A 26,181-nucleotide genomic window follows, 5' to 3' on the forward strand; every position below is an offset into this window, starting at 1 on the left:
TGGAAACTTAACTTTGTTGTTGCCACATGCTTGGACGATTTGACATCAGATATAAAGAGTTGGTCAGGTCAGCTCTCTGGTTCTGTGTTGATTTTTATTCTTTGTGTACAGGTGTTTTGCATGCCTGTATATGTGTACCATGTGCATGCAGTGCCCAGAGAAGCCAACAATTAATACTCTGTCATGTAGAGCTGGCAAAGATTCTCTCCTATCCCATGGCTTCCTCTTCACCTGGTTGACTATTTCTTTAGCTATGCAGAAGCTTTTTTAGTTTCATGAGGTCCCATTTGTCAACCTTAATTTCTGGACAAACCATCATGTTCAGAAAGTTCTTTCCTACACTTAGATAATGTGGGGAACAGTCTGTTTTCTTCTAGTACTTGGAGCATTTTAGGCTTCATGTTTAAGTCTTTGATCCACTTGGTGTTAGTTTTGTGTAAGGTGATAATACAGGTCTAATTTCATTCTTCTCTATGTGGACATATAGTTTACCCAGCACCATTTGGTAAAGAAGCTTTTCTCCATAGTAAATGGCTGAAGTTACATACCGAGTCTTTGATCTTGTTCCATTAGCCTACATGTCTTACCATTTTTTTTATTACTACAGTTCTGTAATATATTTAAAATCTGGAATGTAACCCCTCTGCGTTGTTATCTTTCCCCAGAATGGTTTGACTATGCCAACTTTGTGATTCCATATGAATATTAGGGTTTTTTTTTCTATTTCTGTGAAGAATGAGATGGGACTTTTGGTCAGGATTGCACTAAATCTATACATAGTTTTTGGTAAAATGGTCATTTTCCTAATATAAATTCTACCAATTCATAAGCACAAGATGTTTCTCCATTTTCTAGCGTTCTCTCTCTGAGTCTTAAATTTTTCATTGTAGAAGTCCTTTACTTCCTTGGTTAGGTTTGTTTGTAGATATTCCCTTTGAGGATTGTGGCTGGAAGTTAGTCTATTATCTCCTTTTCTGTGTATTTGCTGGTGATGCATAGACAGGCTATTCACTTGTGCAGGTTGTTTCAGTACCCTGCCACATTGCTAAGTTTGTTTTCATCTTTCCCTATTTGTATCACCTTAATTTCCTTCTCTTGCCTTATTGCTCTAGCTAGTATTTCTAGCACAATATTGAAAGGGAGTGGGGGTAGTGAACATCATTTTCTCATTCCTGACTTTGGTGGGATTGTTTCTATCTTTTCTCCACTGTGTGTGGGAGTCTCGTATATAGCTTTTATTATGTTGAATTATGTTCCTTCTAGCCCTACATTCTCTAGGACTTTTTTTTTTTTACCACGAATGCATGTTTTTGTCAAAGGCTTTTTCTGTATCTATTATGCCTATGTGATTTTTTTCTTTTTAAGTCCATTTATATGGTTCATTGCATTTTTTTGACTTGCATATTGAATCATCCTTGCATTTCAGGGACAAAGCTAACTTGGTCATGGTAGATAATATTTTCAATATGTGTACTCTGTTTGCCAGTATTTATTGAGCATTTTGAATCTATAGCTCTAGTTCTTTTTTGCTGTCATTTCCTGGTTTTAGAATTACAGTGGAGTGCACCTTCTGTTTCTTTCTTGTCATATAGGAAGGACTGGCTATAGATCTTCTTTGAACATCTGGTAGAATTCTGATGTGTATCCTCTGGCCCTGGACTATTTTAAACTGGAATTTTTTATATTATTTCAATCTCATTTCTTATGGGTCCGATTAGGTTGTTGGCTGTTTGGTTTCACTTTGGTGGTTTAGCTGAATCTAGAAATTCATCCATTTCTTTTAGGTTTTCCACGTTAAGGGAATACAAGGTTTTAAAATATTTCTTATAAAATTTTGAATTTCTTTGGTTTCTCTTGTAATATATCCCTGTTCATTTATGACTATGTTTGGTTTTATCTTTCTTTTAATTACTCGGGCCAAGCAAAGGTCTGTCAATCTTCTCAAATAAGCAGCTCTTAGATTAATTGATTCTGTAATTGTTATATGGTATGTTTAGAATTGATTCTGTGTATTGTTATATGGTATGTTTAGAATTGATTCTGTGTATTGTTATATATGTTTAGAATTAATTGATTTTGTGTATTGTTATATGTTTAGAATTAACTGATTCTGTGTATTGTTATATGGTATGTTTAGAATTGATTCTGTGTATTGTTATATGGTATGTTTAGAATTTTTTTCATTTTTTAACAGTACAAATATCTGAAAAATACCTATAATACACATAAGTCACTATATATGTTATATTATGAATATGTGTACATATATATAGATGGGAATATATGTGAGGATATATACTATATACATACACTATATATATATATATACTTTCTATATATATACTATAGGAAGAATATATATGAGTTGTTCCTAAATTTTTTTAACACCAAGAGAAAGCAACATACTCTTGAAAGCCGTCTTTGTGTCTTGACCATATCATTATAAACTGTAAAGTACTGCATATTTAATTGATGTGATTGCTTAATATGTTTCGACAGGAATAAGGGAAGAAATTTTAAACTCGCTGGAATCATTAGTTCTTTGTACCAGTTTTATTACAAAACTAACCTTTTTCTTTAACCCTATCTTTTTAAGAATCTTCCTAAGTACTATGATGACTGCCCTTTTTTTTTCTTTTGGTTTCATACAGCTTTTATATGAACAAAACAGGTAGGGCTACATTGTAATCCAGCGGAAACAGCCTAATGTCCCATGTATGTATTATGACAAGGTTTATGCCAGCTGTGCTAAATTCAACTTACAGAAACAAAACAAAATCTTTGAGTCATCATTTCAATGCATCAGTCATCGTAATGCGGCTTTAAAATCTTTTAGAATCTGTTTGCATTTATCATTAATATGAAATACACATACAATACACATTACAGTTTGAGGGCCTGCATACATTTTCCAAGGGTGAGTTCATTATCCTCATAGCAGGAACACAGTGCCACATAGGCAGGCATGACTATGGAGCCAAGAGCTTTGCATCCTGACCCACAGTCAGCAGGGAGAGTCACCCGGCCAGCCAGGAATGGGCTTTTGAAACCTCCCTTCCTCCAGAAAGGCCACACTTCCTAATCCTTCTAATCCCGTAGTAAAGAGCTCCCTCCCTGGTGACTAAGCATCAAATAGATGAGCCCCATGGGGGCCATTCTCATTCAAACCACCACACTTGCAGAGCGCAGGAGCAATCTAGCTGGATGTTTCATAACAACAGAGTACAACATTTGTCAACTGGCCTACGGTAAAATTATTTTACATCAGGAAACCTTGCTGGCAAGACAATACTTGTTCCAATGCAAATTGGTCCTTAATACAAATAAAATGTATTTAAATGAAGCTCACCATAGACTCAACGTTAGTTTTATTTAATAATGATAAAGTACTCATTTCTTTAAACATACTATCTCAAGTTCTGGTTTTGTCTGAAATACAATTGTACCCAAACATTAAACCACAAATTAAACCATAATAATAATAATAATAAAAATTCTCCTTAGGTCTTCTTTTTCACTTCCCCTTGTTTCTATAGAAGAGGCCACAAATCTTTAATGGGCAGATTGCAAGAAGACATACAGGGATAACAGACCCCAGGCACCCAAAAGGAAGACCGTGGCTTTGGTCAGTCCTCTTCCTGCAGGAAGCCAATCCTATTTTGCTTCAATCCAGACCTGTACAGATGAAGCACCACTCAGTGGCCACTGGTCATGCAAGAACAGAGAGAACTAAAGCAGAAAGGCGGTTTCTCATAAAAAGCCAGCCCAGGGATGCTGAGAGGCACCCCTCCCTTTTTGGAACACTTTGCTTCCCCAACCTTGTGCTCCTGGCACTGTGGCAAGGGAGCATTAACAAACCTACCACCTTCACCTTTATAGGCAGAGCAGAGACAAATCCTACCGACAGCCCCTCTGCTCTTGGAGTATTGCAGACGATGTGATTTTGGTCGCTACATATATATTACCTAGTTTAATAAAAATATCTTTATTATGTCCAACACTTTCCAAATTTACACATCATCTAGTCATTGCTGGGTGTGCATGGCTTCAATCCCAGCACTCAGGAGGCAGAGCCAGGCGGATTTCTGAGTTTGAGGTCAGCCTGGTCTACAGAGTGAGTTCCAGGACTGGCTCTATAGCTACTAAGAAACCCTGTCTCAAAAAAAAAAAAATATTGACTGTCAGCTCCAAATGTAGAGGCAAATCAAGGAGTTCCGGGCCCCAAGGTAAACTTCAGGAGGGTGAGCACTGACATGGTTATGAGGTGGTGCCCAGTGAGCTCATCTAGACTTCCTGTGAGTAGGATCAGGGATGAAAGCAGGGAGCCCAGACTGCTCTGCTTCCTTAAGGACCTCTGATTGATGGAGCAGAAAGACAGTGGGTTTAGGGTGGCTTCATATCCAGGGACTGGCTGGGCGGTAGTGGTGCACGCCTTTAAAGCCAGCACAGAGGCAGGCGGATCTCTGTGAGTTCAAAGCCAGCCTAGTCTACAAGACCTAGCTCCAGGACAGGCTCCAAAGCTACAAAGAAACCCTGTCTTGAAAAAAAAAAAAAAAAGAAAAGAAAGAAAAGAAAAAAAGGAAAAAAAAGAGCAGCCTGGATTCCTGCTGAGAGCAGGTAAAAGCCACTGTCAGTTTTCCTAAGAGCATGGCAGGGCTTCCCTTGTCTCTCAGGAGTCTTGTACAAGGAAGTGAGAAGGGAGGGGTGAGTACTCTGCTGCCCTCCAGGAGCTACACTCCAGGCCACTCCCACCAACCCCAGAGTGCATAATAAACCCGCCTAGAAAACTGAGTTGAGCATCATGAAAAAAAAAATCCAGGATATCCTCCCTGAAATTTTGTCAAGAATGTAGAAGCCACAAGTATGCATCTAAAAATATAGATGGATGTTTTAGCTTTGATGTAACCTCTTAGTACACAGGCTCAGCGGCCTTTGGCCCTACATCTAGGATGGGTTAAGCAATCATTTACAACAATCTGCATAGAAATTGGTCTCCATTTACAACTAGACAGGGAACAAAACTGTGTTTTCCTCAACTTAGATACATCTAGATTGCACGCGTACCTCTGATCGCTGCGGAAGTTCTGTCCTGAGAAGAACAGTCTGCATAAGGCCACCAGCTAGCTGCCCTGCACATTCCAAGGGCAAGAGCAGCGACTTTTTTCTTTTGGCACAATAATGGGCAGAAATTATACTGTATAGGGTCTTCCACAAAGTCTAAGACTTTGAACAGAAGAAGGGAAGACAAGGACAAAAGTCCCAATTAATCAACAATTCCACATTGTTCTTGTACTCGTGAAACCCTGAGTTAACAACAGTCGCTGAACGCCTGCCTCGAATCCAAGCCCACCAGGACACTTCAGTATGCTTCCAATTGGTTCATCATCAACTTCCTGCTATATTCATAGGCCAAAAACAGTGCCCCATTGGCAGGGAAGGCTCGAAGCATAGTGGGTTTTAGTCCAGAATACAAAGCTGTTATTCCTGGAAGACAAAAGGGCAATCAAAGATCATGACAGCACTTGCTTGAGGACACATGTGCAACTGCACAGAGAGATTGTCTGTGCCCACAAACTCGGACACAGTACTAAAACCCCTGTGATGAAGGGACTTGCTCTCAAGTTCCCCTCAACAGACTACAGGAACAAGGTAAGTAGCAAGCCCCTGGCATAGCTGATTGATGCTCAAATAACAAACCAACTGCTTTGCCTGGAGGACTCCTCCAGTAAGGACAGAGCACAGCTAAGGACTAACATGGCCAGGTGGAGGCAATCGAAGAGCCAGAGGGACCAGCAAGAGAAGCCAGAGATGTAGTCACCCTGCTCAGAATGGCCATGGGGGAGACCTAGATAAGGGACTGAAACAGAGGATGCCAGGCCAAAGCAGAGAAGGCACACAGGAGAAGTGGGGACATACAAGACACCTGCATTCTGTGTGGGCTGTGAGTTTAACATGTCTGTGTCACTGCGCTCTCTTTAAACCCAAGCACAGTTCATAACTCAAGGTACTTTTTGCTTTGTTTTGCAGATAATGACATTTTTTACTTCATCTATTTCGCTTTTTAAATTTTTATCTCTAAAAATAATTTAAAATTTTTAGATTACAATTATAAATCATTTCTCTTCCCTTTCCCCCACTCAAGCCTTCTCATAACCTTAGTTTTAAGATGCCTATATGGTGGGATGATGTCATATGAACATGCCTTACAGTCTGTATTCTGCATAACTCTAAACCTGATGGCAAATCATCTCTAGGGGTTGCTCAGATCATTTCTTGTTCCATAAGTCTTATGGCTAAAGAAGTTGTTGCATTCTTTTAAATGTAATAAGAATGTAATAATATATATATATATATATATACACACACACACATACATACATACATATAGGGTTTTTTGTGAAACAGCAGCCCTGGCTGTCCTGGAACTCACTCTGTAGTGGTCCTGTTGGTCTTTTCACATTTGGATTCCATAAATGAGGTGATGCTGCTCACTTCACAGTACCCTTCCCTCGAGACAAATGTTTGTATCTTAAAAATCCCCAAGGTATTTAGAATACAAAGAATCCTGTCAGATACCTGGCCCAGAAATTAGTAAAAAGAACTTTAAACATTTCTGAGAACAATGAAAATAAGCTACAGCAAAAGGTTTGGAAATAGAAAACTAGCATCGGGAAAATGACGAGGCAAGAGAAAGGAGAAGTCACAGGTCTAATTAACCCTGGACAGATACACTTCAAAGAGATCAACCACTGTGCACACACCCCAGCCTCACCTTCGTTCTTCACAATACTCAGGAAGGTTCTGACTAACCCCGTCTGCTTTCCAGTCATAGAAAGAACTTGAATTCTAGATTTGATACAGTCCACTGGATAGACGGCAAGCCATAGGCAAACTCCACCAAATCCACCACTTAGCATCAATGGGACAGGACCTAGGGAGGGAAAGCAGCCAGTGGTACTTTGTTGTAGCATTTCCAGAAACACATAGACCAACTCCTGGAAAAATGTTCAAGGTTCTGGCTAAGAAGTTGGAATATCCCTGGGCTTCATCAAGACCAGCTGGACATTCAGGTATTGAGCCCCCACCCCAACCTCATCCTCCTGTTGGGGTTGGCCCACTCACAGCCAGCAGGTCTCATATAACAGAGAATGAGAAAACAGTCACTGAGATAGAGTCCATGTCTTTTTCAACTTTAACCCAACAGCCCACATCTTTTTCCACTGTGACCAAAAAGGAAAAAATAAAGATCTTTGTACGTTCCTGAAACAACTGGTGATTTGTTATCACATTTTAAAATGTGCATCAAGCAGGTGCAACCGGGATTGCTCCCATTCATGACACTGATAAGTGCTGCAGGAGCTCCTTCTGCTCCTTCAGCCAATAGCAGTTGGGATACCAGCCCACTGGGGCGTGGTCTCTTTCTCTTTAAAAAGCAGCGGCAGCCATCCTCTCGCTGTCTTGCTCCCAACTCCAGTTCCCACAACTAGACTCCTTTCCTGGCTGTCGTGTAGGACAGTGTTCTGTCAATTTTTTCCCCTCAAATAAATAACCTTTTTAATAATAAGTCCAAACTGGTGTGAGATTGTTTCACGCATTATCTGGCACCCAACGTTTGGTTTTAGAACCACCCCATCACTCCCCTACTCCCATCCCCCAGCTAGGCTGCCTGCTGCCAACTTGGCTTGGCACAAGCCCTCCCTCAGCCATGGCCCTTGCGTGGAGTCAGGAGTTAAAAACTCCACACCTCCCAGGATCCACGGGCTGGACAGTCTGAGCGGGTTTTAATGGATAATGAGGAAATAATGTTTAGGAAACAAACTTATTTGTGATTTGATGTCAGAACCAGGGTCTGGCAGACAGTCTTATTTTGTAATTGTAATGACAGGCAATTAATTAACCAATTAAAAAAGAAAACGAGTTTCTAAAGCTTATTGCGAGATTATTGATAGTGACAACCATTTCTTCCTCTAATGGACCCAGAACAGTTGGTGCCACCCAGAAGGGAAGGAGCTGCTCTAACAAGGCTAATGCGGCAAAGATGTTTGTGATGTAAAGCTTCAGGGCTTGTCTTTAGGAAATTTCCCTCAGGAGAGGATGCTAGCCAATACCTGCTGCCATTACTTTCTAGCGTCCAGGAACTCCCCAGTGCTGGGTGGACTCCCGGGAAGTGCACACTGAACACATACCCCGTGGAAACGAGGAAACCCAGGAGGTTGACTCTACTAAACCCAAACGTCGTCAATGCGAATACATTTACCTAGTTCATCTTTTGATTTCCCTGATGCGAAAAACGATCTGCTCAGTTCATAGCCACCGAAGAACAAGAAGTAGCCTGGTACTTCTCGAAGTAAAGTGCTTGAGAGTCCGTGGTAGAAGCCCAAGGGGCCATCCTTCCTAAAGATTTCCTTCACAACTGACCAAACTGTGCTGGGGGAGACAAAGCAGGAGGCACAGTCAGTGCAGGTGGGGAGATGTGTGCATGCAATCAGATGTCTTTTCTAACGTGACCAGCGTTGCTATAGCTGTGTTTTCTGTGACCTGCCCAAACCAGCTGCTTCCTTACTTGTGCCTAACCAGGCCTGCTAACTAGGGCGGTACATTTCTGTAAGTTATACTGTCTGAGATGTAAAAGGGTTACTTCCTGCTTTTTCAACATAAGTAAAAACGAATTACAATAAGGAGCCATGCAGGCCTCGAAACAGCTAACAATACTATACTTGTTTAGTGCCTTGCCCCCTGGAGCCCCGCCTCTTCAGCTTGTTGGTGTATTCGTTACTTGTAATAAACACCTGGCAACGTGAAAACTGAAGGGAAAAAGGGCTTGTTTTTGGCTCACGGTTCAGGGTACAGCCCATGGTGGGGGCAGAGTAGTGCAGCAGGAGCCTGGGGCAGCTGATCACAGCGCACCTGACATCAGGGGGCAGCGACAATGAGTGCTGGCACTCAGCTGGCTTCGTCCTGTTATGCAGGCTAGGACCCAGGCTCGGGTCATGCTGCCACCACTTTTTAGGTGTAGACGAGTCTTCCTACCTCAGCTGACTGAATAAAGGTGTGCCCAGGTACTTGCCTCCTAGGTAATCTAGGTGTCCCCATGTTGGCAGTCAACAGTGGCCATCACTGTGTGCTTAGGATAATTTGTTGAGGTGGTGTAGAGACATGAGTATCACTTGAAGGCAAGACATCTAGAACTAGTCTCTCAGGCCAAAGTGGTCCGGAGGAGCTAACTCCTTTTAGCAGGTGAGCTGCTGCTTGGAGCAGCCTCAGGGCGGACACCCTAGCCCCCCCATCTCCACTGTAGTGTGCCCGGTGGCAGGTTTTACACACTGAGAACAAGCAGAATGTCACATGATCAGTGTAACTACTAAATCACTCCCTTTGTTCTTAGGGAGCAGAAGAAATGACGCCTCAAATCCTAGAGTGGCAAAGGCCGTAAACAACCCTCCTCCTCCTGAGACCTTTGTTCCTGCAGCACTGCCCCCTGCACACGTGAACACAACAGATGACTCCGGCTCAACACCGAGCTGCTGCGGCAAGCCTGCATCCAGGCCTGGGTAGCAGTATCGCTAGTGTTCGTCACGTTACTCTAGGCACTAGTTACAAGGACACATCATTTTGTGACCGTGGACAGAGCTGTCCGCTTGTCATCTGTATGTAGTCACAGTACCATCGGTGGGTTCTAGTTCAGAAATCACCTTTTAAAGCAGTGATTCTCAACCTTCCTAATGCTGTGACCCTTCAATACAGTTCCTCAAGTTGTGGTGACCCCCAACTATAAGATTATTCCATTGCTACCCCATAACTGTAATTTATTACTGTTATGAATCATAATGTAAGCATCTGATATGCAACCCTTGCGAAAGGATCATTGGACCCCGGGGGTCACGGCCCTCAGGTTGAGAACCATCGCTTTAAAGCATTAGGTAGACTCCTAGGAGGGAGGAAACTGACAACTGGTCAATCTCTTGACTGGTTCCCCAGAAGATTTACAGACCTTGGGTGACAGCAATACCCTTGCCTAGATCTTCAACCAGCCACATGTCAGGAGACATCATTTGGTGATTAATACGGTTAATCGTTTTTCAACTCTAGACACGTGTGACATATATATCCATCCTCACAGTGGTGGCCAGCTGCTTCCATGCCTAAGCTGATCAGTGCCTGGACCATAGAGAGCAGCTCTACTTATGCAGGCCTTGATGAATGTTCTTAGAACCTGGACCCTTACCAAGGACATGTGAAGTTTTGGGAAGGGTGGGAGTTGCCACTAAATTGTGACAAAATGCCTGACTACTCGTGTGAAATTTGAGAAAGGGCAGGAAATGTTCACCTCAGAATCCAAATCCACTTGGCTCAACTCTCAGACCCAGTTCAAAGCTGTCTCCCAAACATGGCAGAGGATCATGCCTTATGCAGTCAGGAGGACAAAGGGATATTCGGCTCCTTGGTATCTCCTTTTCTGCACTATTAAACAACTGCCTAAGACACCCTCTCTAGGATAGGTAGTGTGTCCCAAACATAATAAACAGTCTTTCGGGAAATTATCTGACACAGTATTAGAATAGAACAGGGAAAACTGTTTCTACACTTGGTGCTTAATTTTAACAACAAAACGAACAGAGTACACCCAGTATCTGTGAACGAACAGTGCTTACTTCTGGCTTGCAGCTATCTTTCCCGACGATTCCATTTCATACATGGTCTGGAGCCGGCACTTCACAAGCTCTGTGGGGCAGAGGACCAATGCAGCGAAGGCAGAGGCAAAGGAACCAGCAGCTGCGTTCTGGAGGTCACTGCAAGGACGAAAGGTGGAGCATCAGCTTATCGTCCCTCCCGCACTGGCACCGACACCACAGAAGAGCAAAGGGTGGGAGAATGGGAACCTATGTGCACCGTCCATCTACGAATCCCGAGACCCTGGAGCAGACAGCAGCACTCCAGCACGCAGAGGTAAGGCATGTCTCCAGAGCCACACATCTAGAAAGTGGAGTGCTAGTGATCAAAGCCAGTCTGCCTGATTGCTACATCCGTGCTTATGAACCCATCCCCTCAGTCCAGTGTAGTAGTGTTTAAAGCAAGGGTTCTTAAGAGGCAATTAGGCCAGGTGGCAGTGGCACACGCCTTTAATTCCAGCACTCAAGGCAGAGGTGGTGGATCTCTGAGTTCAAGGCCACCCTGGTCAACAGAACAAGTTCCAGGACAGTAGGGCTGTTTAAAACAGAACAATAACAAAAAAAGGCAATTAGGAATAGATTTGTTCCTGAGGATGAGATCTTCTTCATCATGTGATCCAGCCTCCACAATAAGAAATGTTTGTTTGGGGCTGGAGAGATGGCTCAGAGGTTAAGAGCATTGCCTGTTCTTCCAAAGGTCCTGAGTTCAATTGCCAGCAACCACATGGTGGCTCACAACCATCTATAATGGGGTCTGGTGCCTGCAAGCATACACACAGACAGAATGTTGTATACATAATAAATAAATATTAAAAAAAAGAAATGTTTGTTTAAGTTTCCTAATGGATGGTATTTTGTTTAGTAGCCCAAGCTAAGGCACATAAGGAAACAAGAAAGAATAAAAGTAAGGACCATAGGAGACAGGGAAACCACCTACACTCTATTAATACCTTAGTGCATTTGTGACAATATTCCTTCTGGCCCCGAATCCAACCTGGAGTAACCAGACACGTAACTACTACAGATAAAAACCAGACTACATTTTTGTGATCGCAAAGATTTACCAGTTCAGCTATGTCCTCTCATAAGATTTGATACGGTTCTCTTCCCCACTGCTCTCCTGAAGAGACAGGTGGGTCCTTGCATCTTCTTCCTTCTCTCTGTATTTATCTCTTCCCTCCCCCACTCCCTGTATCTCAATAAAATTCCCACATTAAAAAAAAAAAGATTTGATATGGTTTGTGTATGTTCAAAACAACAGTTTGTGTGACGGAAGCTCGGTCCCTCGTGTCTTATTGTTGAGGTGATGGGACATTTAAAAGTTGGGGCCTGCCCATGAAAACGCCCAAACATCACACGTTATTGCCAACATTACTGGTTACTCTTCACAACTTGACTGGTAAAGCCCTACTACTGAAGACATTTACATAGGCCAAACACAGAGAAGCCAAGCTGGTGCCTCCCTAGAAGCTTCACCTCTACTGACTAGCATTCGTGGTACTGGAAGGTACTCTTGAATCTAGAGGAGAAACTCAGTCATCAATACCTTCCTGCTACAAACCCTGTGACCTACAGTGACTTCTTTGCAATACTGGTGCAATAGAGGCATAAATGTTAAGGAAATAATTGACCACTTCTGACCGGACCTAAGGCCTACTCCACAAGTTGGAAACCCATCCCTGACATGGCTAACGTGGCCAAGAACCTGAGACCAGGATAGGCTGAAACAGGCCACTAGCTTAGGGGAAACCCCGAAGCTGTAACTCTACTAACGGAACTGGTAATGCAATGATTCCTGATGGCATGTCCTTAGGAAAATTCACTAAACAGTGTCTCACTCAGCCCTCGTCAGCGAAGCTTCTTGCTTGATTCCCCCAAAATGGGACAAAGTGCAGAGCGAGAGACGTTGGGAGCACTCAGTCTAAAATGGGATGTCTTCATCAAATCCTTCCCCTTGGGGCTCAGGATCTACGTGAAAAAGGTGGAGGGACTGTGAGAGCCGGAGAGGATGAATGTCTCCATGGAAACAGCGTCTTCCAGACAACAACAGGCCGGATGCACACATAACTCAGAGACTAGGGCAGCATGCACAAGACTTGCACAGGCACCAGCCAGATGGGGCCCAGCACTGAGATAGGAGAAGTAGACACAGGCTCCCGCCCCTAACCAGCTACCTTACACTGATACCAAAGAAAAATTAGTTTTCTCCAGCAGAGTCTCAATGGGTACATTCGCCACACTTTCCCAAAGTAGTTGGGCAGCAAAACTCAACTCAGTGGCATTTTTGTAGACTTTCTCTTTCGGCTTGCTTTGTTCTTTTTTCTGCCTCCTTGGTCGTTTGCTTGTTTATTGTGACTTCCATTTTTGTGGTTTTTTTTTTTGTATGTGTTTGTTTTATTTGTTTTGGTTTTGTTTTAGAGGGGGTGGGAGAGAGTGAATATAAAATCTAGTGGGTAAAGAGGTAGAGGGGATATGGGAAGAACATGATCAAAATATATTGCATGAAAAAAGTTTCAATTACAAAATAAATGTGGCGCCTAGGGTACTGCCATCCTTAGAGGGGATGAATACACTTCTCACAGGCTGCAGTAGATGCCCACAAGAGTAGAGCTTCCTGTAGTATCTGGTGACCTCTCCGTACATTCCCATGAATAGTCCATCTACAGTACTGTCATACAGCCAGAAGACGCCCTAGAAGAAGCAAGCAGACGCCAGCCCCACGCTCTTGTACCCCCAGACTATTGTAAACTAAACAAGCCTCTTTTCTTGCTTCCAGCTTTGGCCCTGGATTTCTGTAATCTCGCCTGATGTGGGATTCCCCTCTGTATGCTGTAAATGTTTTATTACCATTGGTTAATAAAGAAGCTGCTCTGGCCTATGGCAGGACAGAATATAGTTAGGCAGAAAACCCAAACAGGATACAGGGAGAAAGAAGGCAGAGTCAGGAAGATGCCAGTGGCTGGAGGAGTAAGATGCCAGCATATTACAGGTAAGCCACACAGCACATGGCAATTCAGATGATTAGAAATGGGTTAATTTATAAGTAAGAGCTAATCAGCAAGAAGCCTGAGCTATATCGGTCAAGCAATTATACTTAATATTAAGCCTTTGAATGATTATTTCATAAGCGACTGCGGGAACCTGCAGGCAGGAGAGAAACCAGGTGAGACACACAAAGGTCTGCAGTTATCCTGACCCCGCACATCAGACAGTAGCTGCTGTGCACAGGCTGAGCAGGCTTACTGTGGGGCTGTCTGAAGCAGGACTGTTTTGCTGGGTGGACTTCCTTTTGACCTTAGAGAAATTAAGCCTACCACCATGACTAAGACCAAGCAGGTGTACCAACATCCTTGTGTGCAGAGCAAGAGGCTCTTCTCGCCACTCCTTAGTTCTTTGTTAAAAGCCAAAGCTTCACACGGTCTTTTGGTCAGCCTACAGGGCTATACTCGGCCTTCCTCAGGGACTCTCTGTCAGTCTGCTGACAGGCCACTAGCTATCCATGAGGGTCATTACCTAGATTGTGCCAGGTTTGCTAGAACTAAGGGGTCAGGCAACAGACATGGAAGTCAACTCAACCTCAGGTGCCGGGACAGTTCCAGAACCTGAATGAACACAAACCATTGTAAGAGTACAAGGGAGAGGCCAAGCCAGCATGTCCCCGGACTTCGCATTCGTCATAAGTACTTTCCAGTGCACAAAATACGGAACATGGGCCTTCAGCCCTACATGTAGAATAAACACGACAACTGGAATTGAGAGTGCGGAGAGTGTAGGACAGGGTTTTGTAAGCATCGACTCTAGACTCTTTGTCTCATTTTGCTCTTTGTGTCTTTTCGCCTTAAGGGTTTGTTTGTTCATTTTGACTCCCATTTTGATGTTTTGGTGTGTTATGTATACTTTTTGTTTTCTTATTTTCAAGAGATAAAAAGCAAAATTGGTGCGGAGGATCTAGGAGAGTGGGGGAGGGGAAATATGATCAAAATATAGTGTATGAAATTTCCCCCACACACATGAAAAAGAAAGAATCCATTGTCTGACCTAAATGCCTCTGCTGCGTAAGATCTCATTCAACCAAAGGTCAAAGTAGAACAGCACGTCAGGTTCAAACCAGGACACACAAATATTTGTGATGTGGTTGCAGAAATCCACCGCAAATACTTGCTTTAGCGGTTTCCCTTGGCCACTTTTGACAAGTGCTCCCTAGATCTGAAAGAGGTCTGAATGGAAGGGGAACAGTAAGCTCAGATGACACCGTCCTTGGCCCAGCAACTATGACTATTTCTCTATCTGAAAGACAGAAATGACAGCACCTCCACACGGTCATGGTAAGGGCCATAAAGATACAACCTACAGCCAGGTGGTGGTAGCCCCCGCCTTTAATCCCAGCACTCGGGAGGTAGAGGAAGGCGGATCTCTGAGAGTTTGAGGCCATCTTGGTCTAAGAGCTAGTTCCAGGATAGGCTCCAAAGGCACAGAAAAACCCTGTCTCAAAACAAAGTAAAACAAAAGACACGACCTACATGTCAGAGTACAGCAGATTGTAGGCAGCGTTCTCTCAGCAGGTAAAACGTCTCCTAAGAGGGAAAAGGGGAAAGACTCTAAGCTCAGCAAAGATTAGTGCTGTGCTAGAGCGCCTTAACCGTGCTGACTTCCACACTGAAGAACTTGTGTGGTAAAAAGCTACACACCATGGATATCACATGAAATAAATGTCCTCAGAGCTCCACACAACAAACAGTGAGGCCTTTCCCAACCCTGTCTCGGTGACACTAACTCTTGCTTCTGGAGAGGGTGTAAAACATTACTGTCCATCATCAGAAAAGACTAAGTGAACGGCAGTAATGCCCACCTGTCATCCCTGTGCAGGAGGCTGAGGCTGGAGGACAGTGAGCTTCAGGCCAGTCAAGGCTACACAGCGGGACCATGTCTCAAGGCAGTGTGCTCAAACCAGTCTCAGAAGCAGGGGAAGAGGGGAAGAACACCTAGGGCCAGAACCAGGTTTGCTCCCATCACCATTTCTGTCCTGCAGTCAAAGGTTGCCTTGCCCAAAGGGGAGCAAGGAGTCTTCTAGCAGAACCTTCTTTGGGTACCCACTGCTGCTTTGGCTCCTCTCCCATGTGGTCCTTCACTAAGGAAGCTGCCAGAGAGAGCCAGCTGCCTACTGCTTTGCTTGCCTGGTGTCCCTGTGGGATGCTAATCTCTTGGACTCTGCTTCTGTCTCCCTTGGCTCTGCTTCCTGACCTCCCTGAGCTGGAGGTCTTGAAGGATCACATCCAGCCCTCCTCTGTCCTGTACCAATTGCTTGGGCTGTCTATCCAGCCCCCAGTTTTTAAACATAACTTCTACCATCATGATCAATTTTTTGTCTATAAAATAGCACATCTGAATCTTGTAGATATCACCAGAACACACTTCCAAGTACAAGGACTCTACTTCAGTTGTGTTCAGCCTGTGGCTACAGTAGAGGTTCTGACTCCTACTGACAGCCAGCAAGCCTGCCCTTTGCAAGTATTGTGTGTGTGTGTGTGTGTGTGTGTAAAAATGACATATGATTTTATGTATTATGTATGGAGGTATACATGTGTATATGGGTTTCTCAGGAGCTATACCTTTGTGTTTTGAGACATTTCTCCCTGGGACCTAGGACCCCAGATCTCTTACCTCTTCCTGGAATTGGGATTATAAGCACACACCATGTGCAGCTTTTTCTGTGTGTGTGGTAAGGATCTAACTCAGTGCCTTGCAAGCACTTTAGTAATTAGGCTTTCTCCCCAGCCCTGCCTCCCCCAATATGATTTTAAATCATTTCAAATAAATCAACATTTGAAGGAAGGACAGCTGAGCATCCCTGTGGCTTATGAACTGTGTTTGGTCTCTGAATGATAGGTATCTAGGGAAGATCAAGTACAAATGAAGTCTGACGTGTAGGAGGGTTCGGGTTCATCTGTCCTGCCTAAACTCCACATTTCTTGTCTAGCAATGCTCGGGTACCTTTTGAATACTCTCCACTAAGCTTAAGTTCCATGTTCTATAGTTTTAATCCAGTATCTTCCCGTAGGGATCAAGGCACACAGTGGACTCTTGGCACGACCCATTTGGCCTTCTCTGGTTTACACCAGGACAGTGTAGAACATCAGAATCATTTTTAAAAAGGAAACTTCTTTCGTATAAATGTCATTAAAATTAAGTGTTTACTTATATAAAAAACCAAGTGTCAGAGTCCTGACTCACCTCAGTTTTGCCTGACTGTCCAGTCCGACCACTTTGCGGACCACCTGCTGGCAGAAGCCGTAACACATGAAGAGCACCGAGTTTTCCGCAATATTGGCAATCAGTGCAGGACTGGTACCCTTGTAGAAGCCACGGAAGCCCACCTGGGAGTAGGTCTTCAGGCAACAGTCGGTGAGGCCCCGGTAGAGGCCTGGAAACGTCTGCATCTTCACCTTCATGGTGTCGAAGGGCTGCCCAGTCAGCACACATGCTGTGCCCCCTAGAGGTAGGATGTGAGTTGTTAGAATGGGCCTACAGCCACACACAGAAGGACAGGACCTCGCTGTCCACGGTTTACCAGTGTTTTAGTTCCTAGTGACTGACTGCCTTTCCCAAATCCCCTAGCCAAGTTCAGTACAACTTCTGCAGGCGCCTAGGCTGGTCACCCAGAGGCCCATCCTAAAGGGAGTCACACTTACAGGGCAGGCGTCTACACGCCACGGCCCAAGTACAAGAGATGGTCTATGCAGTGGGCAGAGGTGGGCTGGAACCCGGTCTACTGCGTCACCCCAGAGCGCCTCTGAACCTCTGTTCTTCATCCACACCATCTCAGACTGTTAACTTGGTACAAACCTGACACACACGCGGTTACTAATCAGCAGCCACTATAGACGTGAGGGAGGAGCAATGCATGCAGGGACAGTGGGCGGGACAGTGGGACCGTGGCAGAGACAAGCATTTCTTCTCGTAAGGCCCGGCTGTATGATGACTATGAGAAAAACATCAGAGCCGAGCGCAGACAAGGAAAACAAGACGCCTGCTAATTAATCCCGAGGGCAAACACTGGACCCATCTTAGTGCTATCAATTAATGATTTGTACGCAGGGAACAGACTACAATTACCTTTGCTTAGTGTGAATCAGCGGCCTCAAGTCTGCCTCGCATGTGCTTTCTTGCTGTGAGACTATCTAATGTACTTAAGTCTAAATTGCACTAGATTACTTCAGAAAGAGTTCTGAGCACAGGGATAAGAACAAACTGTGATTGCCCATAATGTCTGTAGACCCTGGACTAGGACCGAAGTTTTAGGACAAGCTGCTGGTTAATATTTACCTCCCTCACGAGGCTCAGATGGCCCCGCATTTCTGGCACCCTCTGCTTAGGTCAGGAAACAAAGCGCCTGTGTGATGAGGCCACTATCACACCATCAAAATGGAAGGCTTACCCAAAATATTTAAGAAAGGCAATGTTAACAACTCAGCTACCACACATCGCCATTCCAGCTGTGTCGTGGTAATGGAGGGCAGTGAGGATGACTCATTTATTTACTGGAAGACAAGGTTACCATCAAGGGATCGGAGAATGGCTTGGCCTAGGAAACAACCACCATGTTTTCTGTGATTTTCTTGCTGCTGTTTGCTTCTTCCAGGAGGGTAACCTCAGAGCGTCACCAACTATCCAGAATTCTGGACCACTGGAAGATCACTCAGCAAGGTGACATAGCAGAGTGAGCGATATGTGCCTGTCATCCCAGGACCCAGGAGGTGGAAGCAGGAGGACTCAAGAGTCCCGGGCTAGCCTGTGCTAGTCAGTGAGAACAGAGAGACAGCAACACATCAAGATGATGTTCCTATCATCAGAACCGTTCTCTCCTGCATCCTGCTGGGCTAGTCTGTGGGTCCCCAACATAGCAAAGTCACCGAATTATTCCAAAGCAGCCGGTGACTGTTAGGACTTTTAGAGTGCCCACTTTGGATAAACAGAGTAAAGCCTGTAGTTCAGCACATTAACCTTCGAACTGAACCGTTTGCATGTTAACGCTCAGCCTGAATGTGCAGACAGACAGCAGTTACTACGACAGACTTTGTTGCATCTCCGTGACGGTTCTGTGTCCGTTCCAGAAGGTAGGAAGCTGAGCGCTGTGAATATAATGAAGCTGCAGCTTCGTCTCCTCATGAAAGTGGACCTAAGTCCCAACGATGTTCACCACAGAACTCAGTCTAGTGCCCACCCACAGCTCCAGCCGGCAAGCACAGCGCCAAGCCGGCTCTCAGATTTACATCAGTAACGCCAAGAACATTGCAGGGTTTCTTCACTTGTGTAGAAGTCCTATGTCTGGCCATTCTCTCCTTCAAGGACAAACGAAAGAGCCCTTGTCTTCAGGAGCTACCACAAGCAGCTCTCTGCTCGCTCTCCAGAGCATGCTCAATACTTCATGAATAGTCACTGCGGTGGGTAATTCTCACTGTCGGCTTGACTGCCTTGAGAGGCACCTAAGAGACCAATAAAGCAGACCTCCGGGCACCTGTCAATTTCCTGAGAGCATTGACTAAGGAAGAAAGACCCCTCTGAAGCGTCTCACCACCTGGTGTCCACATGTAATGTAAATGAAGAGTACAAAGAAAAGGGACAAGAGCAGAGTCCCCCCCCCCCCCCCCGCTTTCTACCTCTCCCCCGGCCATGGGTGTACGTATAGTATAGATGTGTGTGCTTTCTGGCTGCCAAGATATGAACTTCTCTGGTACATACACACACACACACACACACACACACACACCAGGATGGAATAAAACACCTGAAAACTACCAGCCAAAATGAACGCCCTCCCTGAGGCTGACCCCCTTCTCCTCCCTTAGGTTGACTTCCCCTCCCTTCCTTAGATACTTTATCATAGCCACAAAGACTCTGTCCACGGACTGTCAGTTTTCCATATACAAGCAGCAAATCACAAGCCACTAAGGCCATTTATCAAGGAAGGGACAACTTAGAGCAGGACTTACAGGCAAACCCCAACCCCCCAGTGGGCGGCAGTGCCGCTTTACAGGACTGGGAAGCAGGACATTAAGATATCCCTTCAGAATGGTTTTTGGGGTGCTTGTCATTTTGACACTGAGAAGATAAACCTCAAGGCTGTAAAATTCCTCCTCCCCAGCCAGTGAATGAGGCACCCTGCAAGGACCACCAGGGACGATTTTCCCCTGCTGTAGGGAGGAGATACAAACTAACTCAAAGCATTCTCCAGACTCCCACGACTGGCTTTTGTAGTACATGCTGCCTTGTTCTGGTAACTAGCCAACGCTCTAATGCTGCTTTAACTCTCATCCCAGCTGCCCAGGATCCTTTCCTGAGACCTCGCCTACAGCAAGCACAGGTCAGGCCAAAGATGGCTGCCCGGCACTTTAACAGCAATGGTTGGGAAACTTGTCTGGTGGGAGCAGCTTTGCTTAAACTCAAAAGGAGACAGAAAAAACTGGTTTACATCTCATCATGACCCTTGACCACAGCTGACTCTGTTCTTACAGATAAACCACTTGACCAATGAGGGGGTGATCATGGAACGAGGGGTTCTCTGAGCAAGTGGGAAAAAAAAAAATCTCAAAACCTAGCAATTTGCCAGTGCAGACAGTTAGGGTGGCCAAGAGTTCAAACTACCTCTGACCTCAGAGAAGGTTGCTGCCCTACTAGGCACTAGAGCAAAGACGTCAACAAAACAAGAAGCCAAGATCTGAGAGTTTCTACATACATGGTGAACACTGATCCCCAGTTCTGGAAGGCATGTTATACCTCAAAAGTAAGACTGCTCCTCCCTACTTGCATCCCAGGTACCTCCCAATAGAATGTGTCTTACGTCACCAATGAGCATCTTCTCTGACCAGCCCAGCAAAGCCCCTACCCCTGCCAGGAAACCTGTACTCAGAAACCTCGAAACCCAGCAGCTCTGGGGATAGCCTTGTGTTCCCAAGCCCAGGGACAGATCCCAGACCACAGGCAGCAGAACCATTTAAAGTTAATATATGGACACTCTGCCATTGTTTTAAATAGAAAAGGCCCGCCAGCAACTGTCGGCTATACAAGGCTCCCAACAATATTGTTACAATCTACATAAAGACTATAACCTGAAAGTGCTCCTCAAATATCCGAAGACATGCTCAGAGAAGAGGGAAACTTTTTTAAAAGTATTGCAACAAAGTCTTGCTTGCTCTCAGACTGATGGGAGAGCAGAGACCGCCTGCAGTTGAGATTCTCAAGGGACTGCACACCTTATTACGGAAGAGGCAAGAGCTGTGGTGCTCGCCACTAGCCAGAGCTGACGGATGTTTGTCTGTTACAGCCAGCATCTCCACAGCATGCCATGAGGACTAATCTTTTGTCCTCCAGCCTCTCTTCCACAGAATAGGGGGCACCGACCTGAAGGCCCACAGTGGCTAATAACACACTGGGGTACAACCTTGCTAGCTACTGGACCTGCTCACCACACTGGAACAGTCCTTGTCCCTAGGCTGGAGAGATGTCCTTGGCTGGGGATCCTTATCAGCCTTCCTTCTGAACCAACTTTGACCTTTGATTCACGAATGGGGGTGGAAGAGGGAGGGGGGAGGGGGGAGGGGAGAGAGAGAGTTGTTCTATGTACAAGGATTTTTTTTTTTACAGCTGAACAAAGGACAGAGTGAGAGGTGGTAGTCCCCTGACCACACTTGATCTGCTGACCCAAGAGGTCATACAGGGTAAGAGAACATCAGGCAACGTGGTGCTCTTGCCTCCCCATTTACAAGAATTAATATGTGTGTGGGGGGGGGGCAGGATGAAAGAAAGTTCCCTTGGGAAACATGTGCCTTCCAGTGTCCCTCAGCCCATAAGATGACACAGAACTCTGGAAACAAAATGACTATCATGGGCATCTAGGTCTTTTTGCCCCAGCCTAAGCTTTTCCCTATTTCTGCACATTAAAAGTGATCTTTTTACAGTGGCCTCAAGTCACCAGCTCTGGCTCTAGTCTGTCCTTAGGCCCAGGATCTAAGGGTCAGCCTCAACCACCCATTCTCAAAAGTTCTGCATCACCAGGAGACTCTGAGGACTGTCAGCCTCATTGCTAGAGAGCCTTCCTTTCTTTCCTGTCACCAGTGAGAACAGGAATGGGAACTGGAGAAATGGCTTAGGTTAAGAGGGCTTACTGTATTTCTAGGGTAACTGCTTTGGTTCCCAGAATCCACATGGGGGGCCCACAACTGCCTACTCCAGCTCCGGGGGATGGGGTCACTCTTCCAAGTCACCTCAGGCGCCTGCTCACCTGGGCAGATGCTCACACAGACGTGCGTGCGCGCACATGTGCATACACACACACACACACACACACACACACACACAAATAAAAATAAAGCAGATATTAAAAAAGAACAGTAACTGGCATTTTGTACTACAAAACATCTGAAGCCTGCCTTGCAGGGACCCACTGCCACTTGCCTGTTCTAGCACGTGAGTTAGTTCATTTTAAAAAACTAAGATGCTTTCTGCCAATACCAAGGACATCCTTCATTGTCTGGTAAAGCTTTAATAAAATTAAACACTATTGTGTATGTACTTGCTGCCACACCCTGAACAAAATCACATTCCCATTAAACTGATTCATATTACCTATGGGATAACAATTTCCAACCCACTCTGAGGAACTACTTGAGGAATCTGGGCACCCAGGGTGGGGTGGGGGGGAGAGGCTTACCTGCGGCCCCTGCCGTGAGGTCAATGGCAGCTTGAATGGCAGGATTGGACTTCATGGTGCCACTGGGTTCTGTGGAAGGCAATTCTCTACAGTGTAGGCTGTGTACCACATATCCCTGGGAAGAAGGAAAGGTTCAGTTAGGCTCCGCAGCCCCCCATTCTCTAAGCCTGCTAAATTACTGCACCTTAACTCCTGAGAGGGGAAAACAGGTTCCTAGGGAGGCTGAATGTATCAACACAGCCAAGTGCTCCACTTCCCTTTCAACATCACTCACACACCAAACCTTCCCTGAGTGAAAATCTCAACAGCAGCAGATAAGGAACCAATCACAAATGGTCCAGACCTCACCAGATTAGTGTTTCAGCGGCCCATGGTGAAAGTCCAGTCCACCAAGCTCAGCCATAAGTTCAGACAGTAGCCTGTGCCTCAGAATGTCAGAGCCTAGGCGCTCCATCATGTCACAAGACTCCTAGACCTGGAGGTCTTCATCTAAGACAAGGTGGATTATAGCATTACCATGCACAGGCAGTCGTAAATGCCACAAGGTCCAGAATAAAGCCCTGACCCTGCTCTTGTCACAACTCCATTACGTTTCAGCAGTAAATGTGTAGATCGACCTAAGGTCGTGCTACAATTCAGATTCTGGTTCAAGAGGCCTCAAAGTAGGACCAGAGATTCTCACAGTCCAAGCTCCAGGGTAAGGCTGATAATGTGGGCCAGCCCCACTTTGGTGCAACGTCTCAACTACTGGGTTCCAGTTTGACTTGATCAGAATCCCAGGAGTGAGTCTCAGAGAGTCTAGTCACCATTGTTCTCTACAGCAAAACTTGAAATGTTTGTGTTGAAGGCGAGAGTTTCGGGAAACAAAGAAGTCTTCTTCTACCTTTAGAGAAAAAAAACCAACTTGCTGAGACATGAACTTAATATTAACTAGAAAAAAATGAAGGAGGCCTTAACATACAGGATCAAAGCTGCCCATCACTCAAACTATTCTGTATGTTCTCAAAACACAGGATGGACTTACACAGAACAGAGGACAGTTTCGTTCCTCGTCACACTGAGGAGTTTAGTGTATTAGGCCAAAGTTCTCAAATGCCAAGGCTAGCCAGACAGTGGTGGCGCACTGGGCTAGCAGAGTAGGGTGGGCTCTGTGAGTTCGAGACCAGCCTGGTCTACAAGAGCTAGTTCCAGGACAGGCTCCAAAGCTACAGAGAAACCCTGTCTCAAAACAAAACAAAAAATGCCAAAGCCATCCTGAATGCCAAGAAAACAATGCCAGAAACCAAGAATTTGTTTAAAAAAAATTTCTTTTTAAATTAGCAATGTGGTAGTAGTTACAAAATAACCCAGTCCTACATTTCTGCAGGGCAAGTCAGACTGGCTTCAGGGGTAACATTCAAAGTGGCCTCAGATAAACTTCAGTGTTGCCATTTCTTTTTACCCGAATGATTCTTCACTAACTTGGAAGGCACAGAAAAGTGTATCTAAGTACACAGTCACTATGAACGCGACCCCTTGACATAAGCCAAACGCAAACACTTCAAATTCAGGGAATTCGCTGTGAGTTTGGACCTCCTAGAAACGTCAGAAAGACTACACCCCAGTCTCAACGACTTGGAAGCCTAAGCAAGACCTACACAAGGCTGACACCAATAAACACACTAACAAGGATGGAGTAAATCTCAGGGGCGGCTCAATGAGCTACAGGTGTTACAGGAGGCAGCAATACAGGCAACTAAGAAATGCTGGGGGGAGGGAAGAGTCCCTCAATTGGCTACATACAAGTAGCATTATATGGACTGAAAAAGTTGTATTTATATATTTACGACTGTGTGTGTGTGTGTGACTGTGTAATAACAAAGAAAAAGAGGCCATGAATTTGAGCTGGGGAGTTAAGGGAGTTACATAGTCTGGGTTAGCGGTAGAAAAGGGGAGGGAGGAAATGATGTTAATTACAATTTCCAAAAAAATTACATATAAAAAAGCTTTTCTGTGCTGAAGATTAAACCTGACTTCCTGCGTACAAGTCAAACAGTCTACCACTTAGACTCCTCAGGGGTACCTGTCAAATTGTAAGAAACAGAAATGGTACTAACAGATGAACCAAGAAAGTATGCTGAATGAACTCAGTACAAACTGTGGCTTGGAGAGTATGAACAGGACTCGCACAAACCAGACTGGTCCGCACGGATTTAAACTGACTTAGAGGAGCTTGTTGTACAATTTGGAGTACAAAACCGGAATCTCTTGAGGGTCCCCCACCCTCTTCCTTCAAACGACCCAGCAGTCGCAGGAACACCGCCAACACTACTGCGGGTTCCCAGAGGAAAACAACTTCGGTGGTAGAACCAGGTGAGGCTGCATTTTGTCTCCGGCTGCAGCTGGGTGGCAGGAGGCCGCATGCCACCACCACCACCGAAACCATCGGCCGATCGCCGGCACCTGGGTGCCAACTACTGCCGCAGCCGCGGAGCGCGTCACCCAGCCTGCACCGAATCCTCCCACCCCCGCTGCGCGCACCCCGCGGGTCAAAGCCCGCCCGAGCCCCAGCGCCTCCCGGGACCCGGTCGCCTGCCCGTCCGTGCCGGTATGGCAGCACGTGTACGGCAGGGCGGGGACTGTCAGGCCGCGTCCCCCTAGCCCGGCTGCCCGCCCGCACCCTTCTGCAGCTGCCGCCTCACCGCCGCGCCAGGCTGCACCGGCTTGCACTCCGTCGTCCGCGCTCCGCTGGCGGCCGGCCGCGGCCCCGGGACACTCTTAAGGTCGCAGTGTGGGTACGGCCCTCCTGCCCGCCCTCCAGAGACCCTCCACTGGCCCTTCTCCCCGGCCCCGAAGCCCCGCCTCCCCTCCGCCCCTCCCTCTCGAAACCCCTCCACTGGCCCCCCCACCCCAAGCCCCGCCTCCTTAGGTCCTGCCCTCCAGAAGCCCCTCCCCGGGTCCCGCCCCACCCGAGGCCCCTCCCTCCCGGGTCGCGGAAGTCTGCTCTCCACGCTGGCAGCTAGTCTGGAGGGCCCTGGAGGTTGGTGGCAGCTTCCTGGAGGACTCACCTTGGGGTCTCCTGGAGGCTGTGGCTTTAACGGGAATTGCAAAGTACTAGAATGGTAGTGGTGAAATATAGATTCACTTAAGGCCATCTTTTACAATTACCTGTTTGTTTAGAGATAGGGACTCACATAGCCCAAGGAATGATGGGCTGGGTCCTCCGGCATCAATCACCAATCAAGACATTCTGGCACAGTCACATCCTTGGATTAACGGTTCTAGGCAATTTCAATACCGTGACATTTCCTCTTCATTCTAGGTTTGAGTGAAGTTGACAAGCAGCAATAGTTCCGTACCTCTGAACCATCGTGCCAACTCCCAAATAAGGTGTCACAGGAATATGTTAAGTTGCTAAGGATGGCCATGAACTTTCTGGTCTTCCTGGCTCCACCTCCCAAGTGCACGGAGGCTTGGTTTTATAAAGTGGTTGAAATCAAACCCAGGGCTTCTTGCATAGCACTCATCACGCTACATCCCTAGCCCATCTGATTTTATTTGCTTGTTCGTTTGCTTTACAATGCTCTAACTTTCCGTCTTCCTCCCCCAAGGAAATCCATCCCCAGGAACATTATGGAAAAGACACCCATGTAAACTGCCGCTATGAGGCAGCCTCCCTGGTTTTCAGGTTCCAAGTGACATATTCCTGAACCCATACCTGGTAGCTCACAAGTTCAGCTCTGGTGGACCCAGCTCTGTCTCTCCCTCTTCTGGTTTCTGCATGCGTGTACATGGAGTCCACACACACACACACCTACACACATG

The 26,181-nt window shown here is 45.8% G+C and overlaps 1 protein-coding gene across 1 annotated transcript; it reads right to left on the reverse strand.

Annotated features, from left to right (window-relative positions):
• Nucleotides 1-4,569: 4,569 nt before the first annotated feature.
• On the reverse strand, nt 4,570-25,226 carry Slc25a15 (solute carrier family 25 member 15). Its single transcript, XM_075986310.1, has 7 exons — nt 25,059-25,226; nt 22,378-22,492; nt 16,902-17,160; nt 10,653-10,790; nt 8,258-8,427; nt 6,773-6,931; nt 4,570-5,484 (listed from the first exon to the last, which is right to left on the reverse strand). The coding sequence occupies exons 2-7, from the start codon at nt 22,430-22,432 to the stop codon at nt 5,360-5,362; spliced, it is 906 nt and encodes a 301-aa protein (XP_075842425.1). The 5' UTR covers nt 22,433-22,492; nt 25,059-25,226; the 3' UTR covers nt 4,570-5,359.
• Nucleotides 25,227-26,181: the final 955 nt, after the last annotated feature.

The sequence above is a fragment of the Microtus pennsylvanicus genome, chromosome 9 (assembly GCF_037038515.1).
Source record: "Microtus pennsylvanicus isolate mMicPen1 chromosome 9, mMicPen1.hap1, whole genome shotgun sequence".
Lineage (NCBI taxonomy): Eukaryota > Metazoa > Chordata > Mammalia > Rodentia > Cricetidae > Microtus > Microtus pennsylvanicus.